Raw genomic sequence first — 21,477 nt, forward strand, 5'->3', positions numbered from 1 at the left:
AAAATGTGTGTTTTGAGTTTGTTCGTTCTATTCGGTTGATGAATGCTTGTTTGTTTAATTCATCTGTTATTGTTTGATACGTTGCCAATATTTGGAGGCATATCATCAAAAACTGTTTATTAAATAATAGCCTCATAAAAGTGAGGCCATGGAAAAACAATTAAGAAAAAAATTAAGCAAAATTAAAATTTAATTTTTATATGAAACTATAAAAAGAATAACTGGAATATATTAAAACCTTCACTAAATAACCTTATGCCTAATTATTACAAAATATTATTGATAATGATGATATCACCCCTTTTTCTATTTAAAGATAATTTTAACTACGATGCCAATTACCATGATATACGACTTCATAATTTAATTTTTAGCATTAAAAAAATAAAACTCATTTTTTCTCTATTCCAAATATTTTGTAAGAAAAAAATCTTACTGTAATATACGACGTCATAGTTGAATCTTCAAGATTAAAAATAAAACTCAATTATATCTATTCCAAATTTTCTGTAAAAAAAATTCTAGAAAATTGTTTGCTGTCATAAATCCAGACCAGATCAAATATTTGTATGCAGATATTGTATATGTGGAAGATTTGGTTTATTTATAATTTAGTTTAACTAGTTTAACTTTTACTTAACATAAGGGTATGTAATGTAGGTATGAATATTTTTATGAGTGGGTGTGTTTTAGAAACGTGTATTAACTTTTATTTTGTTTAGAACAAAATTAAAGTACATATTCTTTCGTTTGGTTATACTGTCATTAATATTTCAAAATATAATGAATCAATTGTCTTTAAGATATATTCAAAAATGGCTTTTAAACAAAAAACAATATTTAGAATTTGCATATTTCGTTTTATTTTGCAGGATTCAGTTTATTGGCGGTGTTCTGGTTATATCGGTAATTTAGTTATGTCTCTTTTTATTTCTTCAGTTTCGAAATTTTGTTTAATATGTTCGTTTTTTTGTTTGTTTCGGTACTGTACGTATTTTTATCTTAAGGCAAAGTTTCTTTAGCATCCATATGGTTTAAATAAATATATAGAATATGATTTTGATTTTTAATATTCAATTTATTATTTTTTTTTTTTTTATTTTTCAACAACATAAAACATTTAATTCGAAATGTTTGCAATGTGGAAAATAACACAGGAAATTCGAGAGATTCTTTAATAGAAAACAAAAAAGGTACTTATTTCAGTATTGAGTAGTAGTTATATGCGGTGTAGATGTGTGGTGTTAAAAATAAATATGTAATGAATTCTTAAAAGATAAACATAAAATCGTCCATAAAAAAACTTAAATTAATTCTAATTCATTAAAGAGAAAAATTAAATTCTTGTTTATTTTAATTCTTTCAATAAACTCAGTTAAGCTTTTTTCTCGTTATCATTGTTACTTTCTCTTCTATACGTTGAAACAATATTTAATCTTCAATATTGTTAAGAATAAAAGAGCATATGATATATATTTTTAATATATATAAGAATAATATTGTTCGTTAAAGAATGTATACCGAGACTCTTACATTTAAATATTCGATTTTATCGTTTTAAATACCTTTATATTTTAATACTCCTCGGTCTGCGGCATCGGCTTACTCGAAACGATGGGTTGCAAAATTGTGTATTAGCTCTGGTGTGTGCTCATCTAAACCACAAATTTCCAAAATGTTTTCATTACGTGTCTCAGAATATGACATGGATGGTTTGAATCTCAGTAAATCCAATATTATAAACCTTAAAGAATGTTTTGGGAACAAGAATAGTTTTAAATAGTTTTTCGATTTAATTTTCTTAGTTTAGAATTATGCGTAATTTATTTACACATTTTATATAATTTATTCGTGTATTTCATATGGGTTGTGCATTTTCAATGATAAATTTATTAAAAAAAGAATGAATTTAAATTACAACAAATAATGTATATTCAAATATTTACAGTCGGAATAATTAGCCCTATTAGGGCAAATTAAATAAACTGTGTCAGAAATTAGTTGTTGTTAGATATTAGATAATATTTGGTGTGTTATTTGAATACATATAAGCTAACAAAACTACTTAGACCATAACAAGAGGATTACGATTCTAACAGTTAAACTTAAAGTGGAACTATTTTTTGCAAGGAATAACTAATTCTACCCACTATGAACTTTGTATATAGAAACGTAATACGAGTAGGAAAGTATCAGACGGATTTGCTAACAGAAATATACCCTTAGTTTATACCAGTACGACAAGAAAGACGAAGCGAATATAATAGCAGTCTCCTAATTTATAAAAAAAAAAAAAAACATTGTGGCTGTAAGGTGTAGGAATTTTAAGTGTCTTTGGTTTGTTTTTTTTTTTTTCCTCAAGAAAAAAAAACTTGTAATCAGGCCATCCTAAACTGTATTGAGGTGCTACAGTCGATCTTTGCATTTAAATGTGACCTAAATAATTCCACTACCGATCGATATTCGGCTACTATCTATATAAAATGACACATTTAACACCAGCTACTGGAACAATACCCTATTTCCCACAAGCGCTACAAGGTATACATGTTGCAAAAATAAAATAAAATCTTTCCACGAATTGGACTTAGGGGAGAGCACCAATCAAGATCATCATCGAACTTGATCTGACTTTGTAACAAATATTACGACACGAACAAAACGCGTACTTCTGTTGAGAATTGTCGTGGTCACCAGTGATTTTAGTTCGTGGCCTTAACGTTTATAGAACTTTCGGTCTACGGTATATATTTCAAAACCATCTTTAAACGGCCTTTAAACTACACTTAAAAAGTATTGGAGATGGTACCCGACAGACTGAACCGATCAAGTGCATCTTCGTAAAAGTACCATCTTACAATGGACGTCGAAAATCTGAAGATAATAGAATTCTTATCCAACAACTGAATGTAGGGTGGTAGCAGTCAAGTGTGGCACTGCCGAGGTACAAGTGTTTAACATATCGCACCTGTTCATCAAAAGGGTAGCAACTCGAAATTTCGAAGTTTTCAGTAGAGACAAAAAACTATATATGTTAATATTAAAGGTATATTATACGAAAAAACTATGCCATCGTAAGGATATATGGTTCACTATACTGCAGCATTATATTTAGTTTTATTTCGTTAAGTATTTAATTATATTTCTAACCAATTTTCGAGTTACTACCATTTTGTTGAAAAAGTTCTTGATTTTAGCAGAGAATTATTTCGACTTATGCCCGTTTAACTGAAAAAATGAGCGGCGATTAACAACACTAAGAGGGAACAATTCGAAATACTACTCTTTTGTTGAAAAAATGGCGATGTAAATGCCTTTATACGTGGGTGCAACTAGAAATACGACTCTTTTCTTGATACATAGTAGTCTCCAACATGAAGAGTTACTTAACAGTATTTTTCGAAGGAAAAGTAGACAAAACAATACGAGTTTTTTACAGTAGGTAGAGTTGATCATGATGTATCGTTTTTTGATAAAAAGTGAAAAAATCAAAATTTTGAGTTACTACCCTTTTGTTGAACAGGTGCGATATCGTCGGTGTCATGCTTAAGTATTCCATACGCCATTTGCCTGATTCGAGAAAAACTCAAGTTAATGTTTGAGTCTATACAGTCTAAAAGTGGTACAAAAATCCAATACTTTAAGAGTACAATTCTAATTAACTGAACTCAGAGAATATATTAGAAGTTGATTTTAGTCAGATATCTGTTATAGTCTAGAAGTTATGGCCAATTTTAGCAAATAACAAAAAGATGCTGATTTGTTCCATGGGTTCTTTTTTTCGTGTTTCGGCAGTTTGATTCACATGGAACACGTAATGTCACATTTTACCAAACCAACTTTTTGTCAATTGTGTTCCACCTACCTTACGTGAAGTGCTACTGTGAACCTGAAATTCAGTTGTAGTTGCATGAGAAAAAAATACATAAGATACAATTTGTATACCCTCAGTATTTATGCTAAAGATGGTATATACACTAGGGTTATAACTTTTTTGCAAATATCAAAAATACCACCGCATAGCCGTGTAGAGCATGAAAAACTACTGTAAAATACGGTGTCATTTTTTCTCTATCGCGAAAAAAGTTTCCGCACCAAATGCATTGAAGTTCAGTAATGCATTATTTAATTTTATTTGTTATAAAGACATATACGCTTTTCGTATTAACTTGTTAATAGTTTTAATCTAATTTAAAATCAATGTCGAACCATTCTGGACCAAGTAGTTATCAAGTTCTGAGAAAATAGCCTGAAAGGTGCAAAACGCCCCTATGACACCTTGTGTAGTGGTTGGAGCGCAAGATAACTCTCGAACGGATCTGCCGATTCGGTCCAAAATGTGGCCTTCGTAATATTTTCTGAAAACTTAATTTAAGTTCGAAGATAAGCCATATCGGTCCACTCCTTCAGGTACCTCCCCCACAAAAGTTCAAAAATGTTCGGAAAAATTGTGCGCACGATAACTCTTGATGGGAGTGACCGATTTGGTCCATACTTTACACATCCTAATATATCTACCAGGTATAGATCAGGTTCGAATATGGACTATATTTGTCCACTCCATCCGGTACCTCCCACACAAACGTTTTTCAGGGACAAGTCCATACTTCTTGAGAAAACAGCCCGAAAGTTGTAAATAAACCCTATGGCTCTATATGTAGTGGCTGGAGAGCTCGAACCGAATACTGCGTTCGTCCACACTTTAGATATTGTAATATTTCTTCAAATATCAGATGAAATTCTAAGGTACCCTTCTGGTACCTCCCGCACAAAAGTTCGAAAATATTCGCTAAAATGGTACGCGCGATTTCTCATAGACGTAGCAACCGATTTGGTCCATACTTTGGATCTCTAAATAATGTCGAAACTTAGTTTATGTTCAAATTTGGACCCTATTTGTCCAATCCTTTTGGTACCACCCACACAAATATTCAACATTTTTGTGTGGTTAAGGGTCTGTTCTAGGATCCTTTGGACATTTTTACCGAAGGTTTTCCTAGTGGCCCTGTTTACAGCGATATTATGTTTTTCGTAGGCTAGTGCAATAAAAAAGCTCTATCTATCGATATCCCCGCAAATTTTTAATCCTATCCATACTTTTGTCGGTTCATACGCCCAAAATTTTGAAAAGTTTTTTTTGGGAAAAATTGTATTTCAATCCACACAGGCTGAGGGCAAAGCCGACTGATACTTTTTTACTTTCTTTACATTTATTTAAGGGGATATCCTAAGAAAGATTCGTAGTTTTCTTGGAAAAAAATCAGGAATTCCTTTTTTGGTCTGCATGACTGTGGTTTACCCATTAAAGAAAAATCAACCAATTTGGAGGTTTAAACTTTAAGTTTCACATTAAGTGATCATGTTAACAAGGCAATAAATCCGTTCGAAAAAATTGTATTTACATTCATTGTTTCATTGTATGAAATTCAATTTATCTTACATGTATTGTGTTAGACGTAGGAGTTGAAATTAGACAAAAAAAAATTAGTTTCATATAACAGTACAAATTTCAAAAATATGTAGATTTAAAAACTATTATTCTTCAGTTTTTAAACCTAGTCCTTTAAAACAATTTGGTCCATACGTCACATTATTCATAAACTGACAAAATTGGGCAATTTTTTTGTTCCAAACTCCATCATTTTTGGTGCGGAACAATTCGTTTTTGTCCCTTTTTGTTTTATACGCCAAACGACATGGTTCAAAGTAGTTTTGTTCCATACGCCAGGCTTTATGGATATGGAACAAAAATACAAATTTTGGTGGCGGATATGTAACATATTGACATCATAATATCACAGAAACTCTAGGAGATAGAGAAAAACTGACCAAAAAATCATAAAGAGCATGGCTCAAAACCTTGTAAGGTACCTTTATCTCAAAATATCAAAAATGGCGTATGGAACACTTAAGCATGACACCGACGATATACCTACATCCCACCAATCAATAAATTAATTCCGGGTTATATGCCTAACATGTTATAAGCCTGTCACGCTATGAGTTCTAGGTAGCCAGTATTAAGATTACGTTTTTTCAGGTGAATAAGCGACTTCGTGGCAGGGGGCCCCATATACCTGATTGATCGGACAGCGGTTGCCAACCCATCCTACAGTCAGATCTCCCTGCTTTCACCCCTTTAGCAAAGATTCAAGAATCCCTATTGCAGACCTGACATCATGAATACCACTCTTCCTAATGATCTCAGACGTTGAATTCGCAATTACATAAATGACAGTCAAACCTTCGAGGTAAAAAATCCAAGTACCGCAAGACGGAGTACTGTTCCCCATTTTATTAAACATGTTGATTAGGGTGGTTTTAAAGAATCAATATCGGATTTTTTGGCGACTGATAAAATTTGCTCACCGAATGCACAATAATTGCGGCCTTTAGAGCAATTTCGTGAAAATTCGTCTTTGACCCCATACAAATTACTATGGAAACTTTGAGGTACAGTGGCACGTGTTAACATCTTTTAATTGTGCTCAAACTTTGGCAATCTTAAAATCCCACAGAGTGAAATATTGTAGCGGGGTGCCGCAATATTTTTGAGATAAAACCACCCTAATGTTGATACATGTTAATCTACCAGATATTTCGGTGGTGCCGTACGCAGATGACTGCACCATAATTTCATCCGGTGTCAACTTCGGCGTTAGTTCTAAAATTTCCAGCTGCTTAGACACCAATACGAATTTCTTCCGGAAGCGCGTTTTTAGGGTTATCTCCTACAGTGTCCTTGTCCAGTGTCCACAGCTTGATATTTTCGTTGATGACAGACGTATCCCCACTGTTCATAATCCATGGATCCTTGGGGTAGTCTCCGACAATCTTATTCACTTTTTTCGCACGACACCTACATCAACCTCGGGGTGAAAACCAGGATCAAAGTCTTGAAAGCATTAGCTGGCATTAAGAGGAATTGATAGCGACACATAAGGCCGTCGGTTGCTCTGTTTTCATATATGCTGCCCCGGTCTAGACTTTAATTCTGTGCGACACTCATTGGAGAATTCTGCAAAAGTCGCAAAGATTTGATCACGTCAGTGCCAAGGTAAAGATTTTCCTGGGCTGCTCTTTCTGGAAGTTTATTGATTGTAGGTCTCTGATGTTGATTTATGATGTTGTAAGGGAACAGAATCCAACTTTCATGTTGGATCTATTCCATTTTGGTCCTTCAACAAGAATCTACCAGCTCGATATTCCAAATACTATGGGTTATATGGACAAATCGTTCCAGGTGCGAGTTTCCCGTGCCTTTAATGCCCTCCCACATTCGCTAAAACAATTTTCTTTATCCAAAAAGACGTTCAAATTTAAAATAATACAACATTATTCTAATTCTCCTAATATTATATGATATTATATTTGATACACTTTCCACAACCGTATGTTGACAAAACGCTTTTATTGTTTATTTTTTTATTTATTTATTTAATTATACTTGGTAATTTCAAAGTCCGAAGACCACATATAAGAAATTACAATCTACAATAAACAATGAAACAAAATATAGCATACAATTTTCTTATTATCAAAAATAGGGATATATGTAGATTAATATCCACGATAGGCCATGACTAATAACACATCTATATTCCACTAACTGACAACTTGCAATTAATGAAATTAGCAGTTAAATAGACAAGACCAAAACAACATCTGCCTTCCGACTAAAACAACTACTCGAAAATTCGAGCAGAAATAGCTCATATCAACAGAATATATACTAAATATAATATCGTGGATATTAAACACGAAAAATACAAAAAATTAAAAGTTTAAAATTAAAAGTGCATTAGCGTAAATTACTACTCAAAATTCAACGAACATTAAGGTAAATCATATAAAAAATTACAATGTAAAAAATTAAGTAAAATATATTTAATACATGTATGGTAAAAGTAAGTAAAATATAATTTAAAATATAATTTAATTGAATTATGCCTACTCAAATATCTGCCAATGGCAGAATCACAGCTACGCAATTAAATAGAGAATTATAAAAATAAAGTATATTAGGTATAAAGTAAAATTACGTTAAATTTGCTAAAAAATTTGCTAAAAAATATGCAAAGAGCTTTCGACGATAAGTATTAGGTGACAGACGAAAGCGTCTAAAATCAAGTGGCAATGAATTAAATCTTCTAGCTACCCTAACAGAAAATGCATGCTCCAAAGTTGGTGTCAGCTTAGGAATTTTTAGTTGAGGGTTCCTAAACGACCTAGAGAATGTAAAATACTGCAATAAAAATGAGGGGAATTGATGTCTAAAAACCTTATAAAAATGCAAAATACTTCGCCCAATTACAAAATCTTGAAATGGACAACCAACAAAATCGCAAACATAAGCAGTCACATGCTCACGAACATTGAGCGAATATACATAACGGATGACACGATTAAATACCAATTCAATATTCTTAAAAACACCACCCAACGCCCCCGAATAGACTTCAATACAATACAATATCATAGGCATTATCAAAGAATGCGCTAGCTTTTTCCTAATCTCCATGGAAAAAGAAAATTCAACACTATATAATTTCCTCAAAAGGAAATTGACTTTAGAAACAACAGAGTTAACCTGCATAACAAAACTTAGATCTTTGTCTATCCAAACACCCAAACACTTAAAATGGTCAACAAACTCAATGTCAATATTATTAATTCGAACATGAACGGACATATTAGACGTTGCTCCAAATTTAATAGCTTTTGTTTTAGTTTCACTGATAGATAACTTATTATATTCCATCCAATGATTTAATATAGAAGTTCCATGATCTATAACTGCTTGTAAAACATCCAAAAGGCCAGAACTACATTTAAATAATATCTGAATGTCATCAGCAAAAACATATGGTCTGCAATTAACTGAAGCAAGACTATCAAAAAGATCATTCGTGTACAATATAAACAATAATGGACCCAAGACTGAACCTTGGGGGACACCACTTAATACAGGCAACAAACTGGAACTACAACCATTAACCGAGACATACTGAAATCTTGAACACAAATAAGAAGACATCAGACCACAAGCACTAGGAGAAAATCCATATAATGAATTAAGTTTTTTAACGAGCAAAGTATGATCCAGACGATCAAAAGCTTTTACAACATCAAGTGACAGCAAAACACAACAATCACCATCACTAATTGCTTTCCTAACCGTATCAGTTAAGCCTAGTAACAAGGACGTAGAACTACGATTACGTCGAAATCCCATTTGACAATCATGAAGTTGGCCCGATATGGGAGCATGCTCCATAATCTGCAACTTAATGAGTCGCTCAACCATTTTTGATAATATGGGCATTATTGAAATAGGCCTATATCCACCTGCAGCACCATTTTTTTTCATTGGTATTATCTTACCAATTTTCCATAAAGACGGAAAAGACGAAGTCAAAAATATGCTATTAACTAAGTGCAAAACATGAACAGCAATGTACGGAAAAACAAGACGAAGAAATTTAAGAGTGAAACCATCGGAACCCACAGCCTTAGCTTTAATGGCAGAGAACGCCTCAATCAACTCATTACAAGTTATTGAGCGAAATCCAAAATCACCTTCCTCAAAAGCAAAACTATTAACTGAAGCTGGAGCTTGTGCAGAGGAAAACATGTTATTTAAAACATTTACATTCTCATCAATAACTTCATTATTTTTACCCAAACCATACTGATTTAAAACCGACCACAACTCTATCCCATCTGTCCCCTTAAACATGCTGGACTGCACTTTAGCCTTCATTTGACGTACCACCCTCTTAGCTTTATTTCTATGCCTACAGAAGGTTCTCCAGTTATCAGTAGATGGATTTTCCAAATAGGCTCGCCAAGCAAGATCACGCAATGACAACCAATACTTAATGTTTGGCGAATCAAACCAATCATCTTTGCGAGAGAAAACATTACGACATCTACGCACAGGAAAAATGCTAATAATCTGACTCAAGTTGCGATACAAAATAGACAATTGAAAATTAACATCATTGGATTATACATGTCAGAGAAATCGCACATAAAAAAAAGACTCTGCAATGTTTCAGCATTTAAAACACTAAAATCAATAAACTCATAAAATTGCGGAGACACCCTATTCTGCCCAAGGATACCTCTATGTCACGGTATATAACATGACGATCCGTTCACGCACGGCTTAATTTTTTTCTAGCACAACAGCCGTTTTTCGACGACCCTCATGAACATCGTGTTTTGGCGAGTGTCGGTCACGATTGAATTCATTAAACCCGTTTTTCATAGTACTATAGGATGGCCCTTTATCGACATACAAAGATTTAATTTGATCGATGCACTCTTGCCGTGATTATTCACGTCAGAAATTGTGAAAAATTATCGGACGAAAATGTTCACAAGTAAATTCCATTTTTTTTTCTTTTTTTTTTTTTTTTGCTAAGTGATTTTTCAAGTCACTGTAAACAACTCAACACATGGTCGAATGTGAAACTGTCCTGAGTACGCTTAGGTTAAAAACTATTAAATTGGGGAAGGGTTCTTTGTTTCAATACAAAGAACTAAGAGAACTGATGAGTCCAAGTGGCGTTGGACGAAACTAGTCTTCTAGGATGGCAGCATCCCCAAAAGTAATCAATTTTAACTACAACCACTTTAAACTTGTTGTTTTTAAATTTGAACACAACAAATATGAGATTAAGCTTAACTTACCTACAAATAATAAATAATTCATTATAAAATTTTGACTTTATAAGTTATTTCTACCGATTTCTTCATACGAATATTTTTTGGAGCTCTATCATCGATTTTTATCAAATTCCAAGACTCTAATACAAATGTTTTGCACAATATTTGTTGGCGATCAACACTCACGGCCTTTATTTATAATTATAAATAGTTTTTTGTTAAAGTTTACCACAGCTGATAAAGGATTTCTGTAAATTCTCAGGGTGGTTCTATCCTGGTGAACCATTAAAATATGCTAATATTTTAAAATTTTTCCATAAAGCGAGTAAAAACTACCATTATAACGCATATGTGTAACATGTTAGGTATTGAAAATATCGGCTACTATATACTCTACATGTCCACAAAAATATAACTTACAATTCCTTTCCTATCGTCAGATATAACGGTATTTGTAGGCAAATATTGGTTGGTTCTATTCAGATGAACCGGAGTGTAAGTATTAACAAAGCAACGACGCAACTTCGATAACAACGCAAAGTGAGGTCTGGGTGTATTGATCTATTACTGCCCTGATAATCAGCACATCCCTAAATTCGTCTTTATTTTTGCAGCGTCCACTACTCAAAAATAATCTGTTAATTGATATAGAAATTTTAGCTTGTGTTCGTTCATGTCATCTTTGCATTGTTAAATTTACCGTTGAAGTCCCTTCTCTATAGCACACGTAGGTATTGTGCTTTTTGGAAAATGTGCGCTTCCAGATGTGTAATGTGCTAATGAGACGAGATATCCAGATATAGCCAAATAAAACCGAATTGTATTAAATATTCTACAAACTCAATTCAACATGACCACAATTCAACTACACGAAAAGCCTTAACGAAATAAATAACTAACATGATATTGTAACTGGTAAAATATGACACTTTGTGGTTGGATTCATCAATTTACTGCAGCAATATTAAAGAAATGATCACAGACAAAACATGATCGCCAATCTAACCATTTCATTATTCCCTCATTTCCTTTCACAAAAAATTCTTTAAAACACCCTAATCAAAAATTCGTCGTTATTTATAATAAAAAATACGTTCGGTACTCACTTTGCTTTGGAATTTTTCGTTTGACGATATTTATCCAAAAATTTGCATAAAAATTCAGAATTTTTATTGGGATTGCCACGGCCAGCCGTTGGAACAATACACAAAAACACATCATAAACTTGTTGGCTTGATAGAGCATTCAAAATAGGGGTGACTAAACGTTGATTGTTCTTTTGATTCTAAAAAAAAAATAAATATGAAAAAGAAAACAAGTTTATTTAGAAACAAAAAACACAAAAACATAACCAAATAATTAGGAAAACCAACCTCAACCACATCGTATGCAGTAAAACCCAAATGAGTTGTGTAGTCCTTTTCATAAACAATCTTTTTCAATTTCATTTTATCCTCATACCAATGGAAAACATCCACCAAAGCTTCACGTTTGGAATAGCCAAAGGCAAGGGCCAAACAGGCATCATAGTAGGTCAATTTGCGATGATTCTTTAAGAATTCTAAAGAGGAAGAAATCCACATGTAATTGTGAGCATATAGTTTATACATTTATGCCAGTAACTACTTACTTTTCTTGTAATTGCTTTGTAAATTCAATGTGATGTGCATACGCAGCTTGCCGGAACCTGCTTGCCATTGGAAAGAATCACGATACAATTGATCCAAATATTGCATTTTATATGACTCCACCTTTTTATTGGGTAGTTTAGTTAGATCACCACTAACTATACCAATATCGTGCATATTTATTAGAATCTGTACCGGATGGATGTTGGTCTTGCGGGCCAATTCTTTGTTTTCCAAGCGCGACTTACACAACTTGAAAATGCGTTGATTTTCAAAATGTTTATTTTTTGCCATACGACGCCAACACTTTAAAACTTGTAGATATGGCATGCTTGGCAGCAGCTGGGTCATAATGGGAGCGTAACTCAAAAAGTGGCCAGGAACTTGATGATAGGGCAGCTTATATTTTCGTATAATTTTCAAAGCATCATGATTCTTTTTGGTAATACGTAATTTTGAAACGGCCATACTTAATTCCGAAGCTGAGACAGGTGCTGCTGCAGCTTTGGGAGCTGAATTTTGTTGCGCATTTAAATCATTTGCTTTTGTCTCATTTGCATTCGAATCAGTTCCGGTTGATGCTGGTGGGTTTTCTTGCTTTTCTGGCTCTTTGGGTGTTTCACCATTTGTTTTGGCTGCATCTGCTTCTTTTTCAGATTCATTTATTAGCTCAGTACATGTTTTAAAGAATAATGTTGCAACATCAGGTGATCCAATGGTATCGTCGTTAATATGACACAATTTGATCAATGCTTTGTGTGTAAATCCATGTAATCCACGATGAGCCATCCACATTGTACGTATAGCTTCGGGTGAACGCATTTCATACCACGATGTAATGGCTTTGCGAGCAGTTCTTGAAAATCCTTTATGATTTTGTAACTTTGCAATGTGTAGAGCATATTTACAAAACAAGAACAGATCATCATCGGTACGTATAAGGGCTGGAAAAGCTATGCGCAAAGCTGTTTTCCATTTGATGTCAATATCAGCTGCCAAATATGAGGCATATACGAAAATGGCCTGTAATAAGACATAAGTTAGTAATTTCATAATCTTTTATTATAATAATAATAATATATTATAACAACAAAAGGTTGTCTAAGCAATCTAATGTCTAACAAAACACCGAACCAATTCATCGGTATGAGATTGGGAAGCAGATTTATGAATTTGAGAGTGTACAGGACACCCCTCCGGAATGGATTCTTTGATCCTTGCTGTTCTGAATGTCAATTTATTTATCAGGCATCTAGAGGTGTTATAAGGCTCTGGCAGCTACAGACATATATGGCGATACTCACGGTCTAGAAATGCAAACATTTTGCAACGGATATGTAGCCACGTTGGTCTTGTGCAAACAATTCGAACTGAGGATTTTTTGAAAGTATGTTATAGGCCCACCATTGACCCGCTTTTGGAAGGTCATAACCGACTGGAATGGGGGACTTTAATGATAATCATGAGTTGTGGTTTTTGCGCCTCGGCAAAGAGGACGCCCCTGCCAAAATTAGCGGAGAATGTCACAGTTCGCCAGGTTTGTCGGTGAACATATTGGAGCCGGAATAAGTGGATTGCGCAACGGCTAAGTCGCTCTCGAACCCTGGGAAGAAAGAAGATAGGACCTCAGCCACTTTCGAAGACTTTACACCGGCGGAGGAACAACAAAAAAATTAGAATGGCTGATGTAACAAATGCCATGAGGAACGTTAAATCATTCAAAACATTGGGCCCTGATGGAATCTCCATGGTAATGCCAAAACAGATGTATGAGCCTGGAGTTAAGTATATCATCAAAATTCTCGCTGAAGTCTGGAGAATGGGCAACTGAAACCAAGCAAAGGATGCCTCCTCCCTAGCGCTATAATAGATATGAATATGAATGTTATAGTAAGTCATTCTAATCACCATAACATGGATAGAATTTCCCCACACAAGAATGTCAAGAAGGATCTTCATGTTACAAAATATAACCTCTATAAGCACGTTTATTGTAGCTGAAGAACGTCAGCCCGCACGACAGAAAACAGTATCGGATTGACGCGGAACAATCCGTGGTATTGAAAATAGTGTTTCGGCCAGCGGCTGCCAACCCAGCTTCTACGTAGATTTCAAGATCAAGACGGCATGGAGACGAACACCATGTTCAAAGTTTAAATGTTTATTCAACAGCATCGTCATCAAAAGATATGCCCAGCAAAATTAAATGGAAGTGATTCCAAGTGAAATCATGATTTCACTGGTTCTTTTGCATGAGTGCGAAAGGAGTCGTGAAAGATCCCATCTTTTTCATCGAATTTTCATGAGTGCAATTGAAGTCGTGAAAGGTCCGACCTTTTTCATCGAATTTTCATGAGTGCAATCGAAGTCATGAAAGATCCGGTTTTTTTCATCGAATTTTCATGAGTGCAATTGAAGTCGTGAAAGATCCGATCTTTGTCACAATATTATCATGAGTTCAAATAAATTGATAAGTAACCGCACAATAAATTATCAAATACTCATATACCCGAATAATTGTGTACTTGCAAAAGTAATTGTTAAAATGAAAATAAAAGTCAGATGAAAGTGGTCGATAGTGGCAAAATTTATATATTTTAATTAAAAATACAATGTAAATTGATATAAAACAAAAGAAAAATATATTTTGTGTTTGGAAACCTGTTTCGTTTTGTGGATATTAAAAAGAAGTATGAAAAAGACCCGGTCTATAAACCACGAGCTTCCCCAGCCGACCAACACCGATATAGTAAAACATATCGAGCTGCAATTATTGGGTTGGTTGGGCCATGTTAACAGGATGGATAAAGATGCCACCGGCATATGAATACGAGCCATTTGACGTTATGCGACCCGAGGGAACAAAACTCCAATGGAAAGATCACGATATCACAAGCATGGCATGCAAAGTGAGAGAAGCAAAGTAGGAGATCGGTAAAATAACTATAAAAGAGACCATAACGTGGTAACTATTACAGGATAAGCTTTTTCTTTTGAAATAAAATAACAGAATTCAAATTTATACTAGATTTCCCAAACGATGAGCTTGGTTCAGAGATTGACACATAATTTATCGAATATTGGAAAAACGGAACCCCCAAGTTGAAAGAAGTATCTTGCAGCCATCGGAAGAGATAAATATGATATTGCAGATTAATATAATATATAATTTTGAAAATTACATACAAAATAAAGAAAAATAACATCTGGCGATACAAATCATCTGCGCATTGTATTCTTATTAATTCAACAAATTACATAATTGTATTGCGAATTTTATTTCTGATTGGCAAAAATCCGGATCCAAAGCATTGGTGCAAGAAGCCATGACGATGAACTGGTGCAAGAAGCCATGACAATGAACTGGTGCAAGAAGCCATGACAATGAACCGGTGCAAGATGCTATGACAATGAACTGGTGCAAGATGCCGTGACAATGAACTGGTGCAAAATGCCATGACAATGAACTGGTGCAAAATGTCATGACAATGAACTGGTGCAAAATGCCGTGACAATGAACTGGTGCAAAATGCCGTGACAATGAACTGGTGCAAAATGTCATGACAATGAACTGGTGCAAAATGCCATGACAATGAACAGGTGAAATCAGGTGTCACTCCCTTGTAAATTTCATCGATGATTCACCTAAATTTGCACCTATGACAAGTCACTTGCACCTATGATTCAACTCATGATCTGTCATCGAACATTTTGCTGGGTGGGCCTCTGAAGTACCGAAAATTCAATTGCGTTAAGGCTGGCAACTTAGAAAAAATTTACAATTTAAAAGAAAATTTTGTTCCCATCCCCGAGATTTGCTCCTTTCCATAGAAGTCTTCAATCCCCGGCCGAAGGCTGGTCACTTAAAAACCTTGGTCGGATGTAAAATATGGGAATTTTGTCTTCCACAAGTCCATATTCCGGGAAGTATGGACTTGTGGAAGACAAAATGTATATCGTTATACGCAGGGCCACAAAGGTTGTCTGTATAAATCATCAAGATCCGAGAACCGGCCCTAACTAGACTTGTTCCCTTTTTTTCTTTGCTTTTTATTGTCTCTTTTTAGGCCCCACAAGACATATTGGGGGTTATTCTGAAGGAATTTCTCACTTTCTAATTTTAATTGGAACGGCGGAGAAACAATTTTGGATTAGAATAAACCCCATTATTCCGATGATTGCAATCCTAGTAGTAATCACTTATCTGATCTGACCTAACCTAAAATTCTAGCACAATATACATATGTATGTATTACAAGTTATTAGGACACTATTAATTCAAATGCATTCCATAGTGGAGAGTTAAAGAAAAATTGGCAAACTTAACATATCTTCTAACTTACCTCATCACGCCGCACAAGTGTGTTATCGTTTAAGATGTCTCTGAGGAATGGTAACATGACGCTATCATCCAAATTCTTGACCAATTCTGCGACCAAAGGCCAATATTTGTCCACCGACAATGATTCTCTCAAATAGACATATACCGGTTGGAAGCCTCCCAAATAGCAGTAACGCTTTAATTTCATTTTAGCATCCATTTCGGTCATTTTAGCAAAAATACGGAACGAAATGAAATCTGCAAAAGACGCAACAATTTACTATAATATTTGCTTGTTGAATTATTTCAAAATACTTACTAAATTGTGTATTAAATGTGCTTCTTTAATCTTAGCACTTCTTTTTAGTAAAGTAACCAAATCGTAAACCAAACAAAATGAATGAATGGAGGAAATGGCAAATTAACACACACACAAAAATACTAAACAAATTCCAGCAGAAGACAAAATCAAATGATTCAACTAAAAAAAAAACACTTCGCACTGAAACTCTAGCGAAAACAGGGAGCGGACTATCAATTGGTTGTCGGTCAGTATCTTCTTCGTTCTATTTTGTACTTTCAAATTCAGAAATGGGGCGCGCCTTGTTTGTTGTTTAACTCGAAGACGACTGATGTTTGTTGCGACACACAAAACAACAATTTCAACAATTGCGTTTCAATTTGCTAATGTATTGTTGTTGTGTTTTCTAATAACTTCTCCACAAAAAAACTTGCTGAAAATTCGTCACCGGAAGAATGTTCAACATAGAAGGCGTGCGATTCTTTTTCCTTCCCTCAGAAATTAAATTCCTTTATATATTTTTTGCTTGCCTGCTTCAACATGCACTAACACAATGAAAGAGAAGTTTGGTTCCTTCCTTTCGTTTGTACCGACCGATTTTTTTCCAACGTTACTCTTCTTTGAGAAGAATACTTCCAACAAACCCGCAAATGAAACTAATTGGAACACACCAAACACCATTAACTGATCTAATTACGGCTTCAATTGTCAGTCTTTTCTGCGTTCCCGTTTTGTTTGTGGAAGAAGTGAAAATTACTGTTTTTTCTGTTTACACTAGGGATTCATAAGATGGCTATCGGATGTTGGGAAATAATCGATTAATCGACATAAGGAGTAGTATTGGAAAACGATGAATTAACCAGTGTTGGCAACGGTAGTGTACTTTAGGGTTGCCAAAATGTTCTTATTGGATAGGAAATTGGACGCAATAGCAAGTACAAGAACCACCACAAAACCACCCAGCAAAAAGTTTGCATCCGCGGATGCAGTTGAATCACTACAAGTGTACGGTATATTTGTCATTGGAGTACACCTTAGCAAAAAGTTTGCATCCGCGGATGCAGTTGAATCACTATAAGTGTACAGTACATTTGCCGTTGGAGTACATCTTTTTCTATGAATTCACTTACTCTTATGTTACACGCTAAAACTTTCATACGAAACTTTCCCATTATTTTGGCGTTCATAGATCGAGTTCCATACAAAAGTAATTTTATGAAATTACTATAATGGGGAACTCGACCTAAGAATGCCAAAATAATGGGAAAGTTTCGTATGAAAGTTTCGCGTAACATAAGAGTTATGAATTTTACAAGAGAGCGCGCAGTTAGGATGCACTACCGAAATACGTCTAGCGTATACTTTTTGTAAGTTGGAAAAGTTTAACTTTGACAGAACGTTATTGTTTGTATGTGTGTGTTTTTTTGTATGTTAAAAACAAAAGCCCAACAAAACATGAAATGCAATTCATTGCAAAGGAAAATTATTTGTTTTACGAATGAAAACATTTAAGCAAGTTTCGGTCGCGGATTTTGTGTTTTAAATGTGATTGGGGACTCAACGTATTTGGGTAATATGGAGGCTCAGAGAGCGTTGTTTTGGTAGGTTGGTGAAATATTTGTGTACGTCCCGTCGTTATTTAGGTTTAGCAGTAAGTTGAAAAAATTTAACTTTGACAGAACGTTATTGTTTGTATGTGTGTGTTTTTTGTATTTTAAAAACAAAAGCCCAATAAAACATGAAATACAATTCATTGCAAAGGCAAATTATTTGTTTCTTTAATTTTTATAATGTCAAAAATGAAGCAGGAAGCAAGGCATTCTGGCAAAGCAGCTTATGTACCTAGGCCTTTACACATTTTTAATGTGGTTGTTGTTTTCAACGAGTGACTCGACTCAGAACGGAACATATGTATTTGGCACCTAAATGCCGAAATTGAAGCAGCTCGTTGCTTGCTTTCTTCGCTTTCCAAATTTCAAGTTATAAAGGAATGTTACAGCTTATTTAGACTAGCCATAAATCCTCATCTGGATTTAATAAATACAGTACAAATCTCATTGCATTTAGATATACCCTTTTCGAGGATTTAAATTTCAATCAGCTGATTTTTGTTCATAGCACAATTACCAAGGTAGATGCATCAGCCCATCCGATCGAATTTGAAACGTCAGAAGAAGTTGTTGTAAATTTAACTCGTCTCAAAAACATACGGCAAATTACAAATTTATTGTTTAATATTGTAATGTTAGTTTATTATGATACTAATGCTGTCTAATGAGCAAATAAATATTTATTTTATCGTTTAAACATTGCAAATATTTGTCTTGGTATCAAATCAAATTTGTATATCAAATCAAATTTATTTTTTTCGTATCGTTTACAAATTTTGACATTTTAAATTATTTTTGTAATGGCAATTCACCGATGCATCTACCTTGTTTCTTGTCCCCGCTTGCATCTTTTTGTATTTTCTACCAACATGTTGCCAAAAACAAAGTTGTATACGAGGATTTATGCCGGACTTAAAATAAATCCACCCAATACGAGGATTTATTTTTGTATGGGAAATCTGGTAGATTTTGACTGGATTTAGCAAATAAAACCTGATAATGCACTAAATCCGGCTAATGAAGTCATATCTAAATGACCTATTAAGGCCTAGGTACATAAGCTGCCTCACCTGCTTGCCTTGCTTGCTTCTGATAAAAGAATAAAAAAGAAAAGAACAACACAGTTCGAAATGTTCTCGGTCTTATTTATTCTTTTATTTTTATTATGTCAGAAACGAAGCAGAAGGCAATCGGTAGTGGGATTCTGTAACACATTTTTGATGTTATGCTTGGTTTACATTTACGAAATCTACTCGATTCCAACTGTCAAATCCATAGGTTAAACGTCAAATGAAATCCATAAAAAGTGCAGATGAGAAAAAAATTGAAGCATTTGAAATGTGGAAAGAAATTCTAAGACGAATGAACCTCGATAGACAACTTTTACGCACCGCAAAATCAAGGAAAATCGCATACCTGGGGCACCTGATGAGGAACCATAAATATAAATTTATACAAGCCATTATTAAATGTAATATAGAAGGACACAGAACAAGAGGCAGAAGTGAGACGTACTGGTTAAGGAACATCCAAGAATGGACAGGATACTGGGATGAAACTCTTATGTTACATGCTAAAACTTTCATACGAAACTTTCCCATTATTTTGGCGTTCATAGATCGAGTTCCATACAAAAGTAATTTTATGAAATTACTGTAATGGGGAACTCGACCTAAGAACGCCAAAATAATGGGAAAGTTTCGTATGAAAGTTTTAGCGTGTAACATAAGAGAAACGAATCTAATGCATGCTGCGAAGAATCGAGAGCTGTCAATAATTTCATAACACAAAACATTAAAATATATTAATTTGTAATACATATAGTATTGTATAATCGCTTATATCCGAATAACGGATCCGCAAATAAAGAAGAAGAAGATTAATTAAATTAAATATTCGTATGAAACAATCAGATAGTTTTATTTTACATTTTCTTTTACTTTCATGTCAACATTTCAGTGCAATTAGTCTTATGTCCCGAGCCACACTACAGTAATTTCACTGAAATTTTGATATGAAATTATGCGTCTCTAGATCGACGTCCATAGAAGAGTGAAATCATAAAATTGCTGTAGTGGGGATTTCGATTTAAGATCACCTAATTTCATGAAATTTTTTAATGACCGGGACTATGCTACGTTTATATTTACGAAATCCACTAGATTTCAACTGTCAAATTCATTGCTTAAACGTCAAATGAAATCCAATTGATTTCAGATGAGTTTTTCAAAGAAATTGACAGTTGAACTCGAGTGGATTTCGTAAATGTAAATAAAGCATTATACTTGGTTTTCATTTACGAAATCCACTAGATTTCAACTGTCAATTCCATTGCCTAAACGACAAATGAAATTCAATGGATTTCGGATGAGTTTTCATTTGACGTATACGCAAAGGAATTGACAGTTGAAATCGAGTGGATTTCGTAAATGTAAACCAAGCATTAGTGTAGACAGGGACTTTAATGTTGGGCTTATAAAAGCCCTGTTCCTTTACGTGCAAGAATCTTCAGGTTTTGCCACTTTTTACTCGAAAAGCGTTCCTTTACTTTAGACACCATACAATTCATATGGGAGTAGTTTGAAACTTTCACTACTTTTGCCGGTTTTACTATTTTCAAAAGTAAAGGAACAGACCAAAAAACGATCAAAGCAAGCAAAGATTGATTCGAGCTTCGGCCTTTAAAGTGTAAACAGAATGAAATTCTCCGCTTTTTTCACGCTCAGTTTCATGTAAAAGATTAAAGGCCAAGTACTACCTAATTCAAATGCTGCCTAATTCATTTGAATTAGGTAGTACTTTGCCTTTAATCTATACATGAAACTGAGCGTGAAAAAGCGGCGTGCTTCATTGTGTTTCTACCTTAAGTATTTTCTGATGTAAATGGCTCTTTTGATGTGAACATAGCCTAGGTACCTTACATCTATGAACGCCGTTCGAATA

At 34.2% G+C, this 21,477-nt stretch overlaps 1 protein-coding gene across 1 annotated transcript; it reads right to left on the reverse strand.

Moving 5' to 3' along the window:
* Positions 1-1,057: 1,057 nt before the first annotated feature.
* Positions 1,058-17,736, reverse strand: LOC141398628 (RNA-binding protein Ro60). Its single transcript, XM_073976093.1, has 6 exons — positions 16,943-17,736; positions 16,646-16,881; positions 12,305-13,325; positions 12,048-12,235; positions 11,781-11,959; positions 1,058-1,744 (listed from the first exon to the last, which is right to left on the reverse strand). Exons 2-6 carry the CDS (start codon positions 16,850-16,852, stop codon positions 1,603-1,605), a joined length of 1,737 nt encoding a protein of 578 aa, XP_073832194.1. The 5' UTR covers positions 16,853-16,881; positions 16,943-17,736; the 3' UTR covers positions 1,058-1,602.
* Between the last annotated feature and the right edge of the window lie 3,741 nt (positions 17,737-21,477).

This window comes from Musca autumnalis, unplaced genomic scaffold (genome assembly GCF_047663935.1).
Source record: "Musca autumnalis isolate F117 unplaced genomic scaffold, ASM4766393v1 scaffold_3, whole genome shotgun sequence".
Classification (NCBI taxonomy): Eukaryota; Metazoa; Arthropoda; class Insecta; order Diptera; family Muscidae; genus Musca; species Musca autumnalis.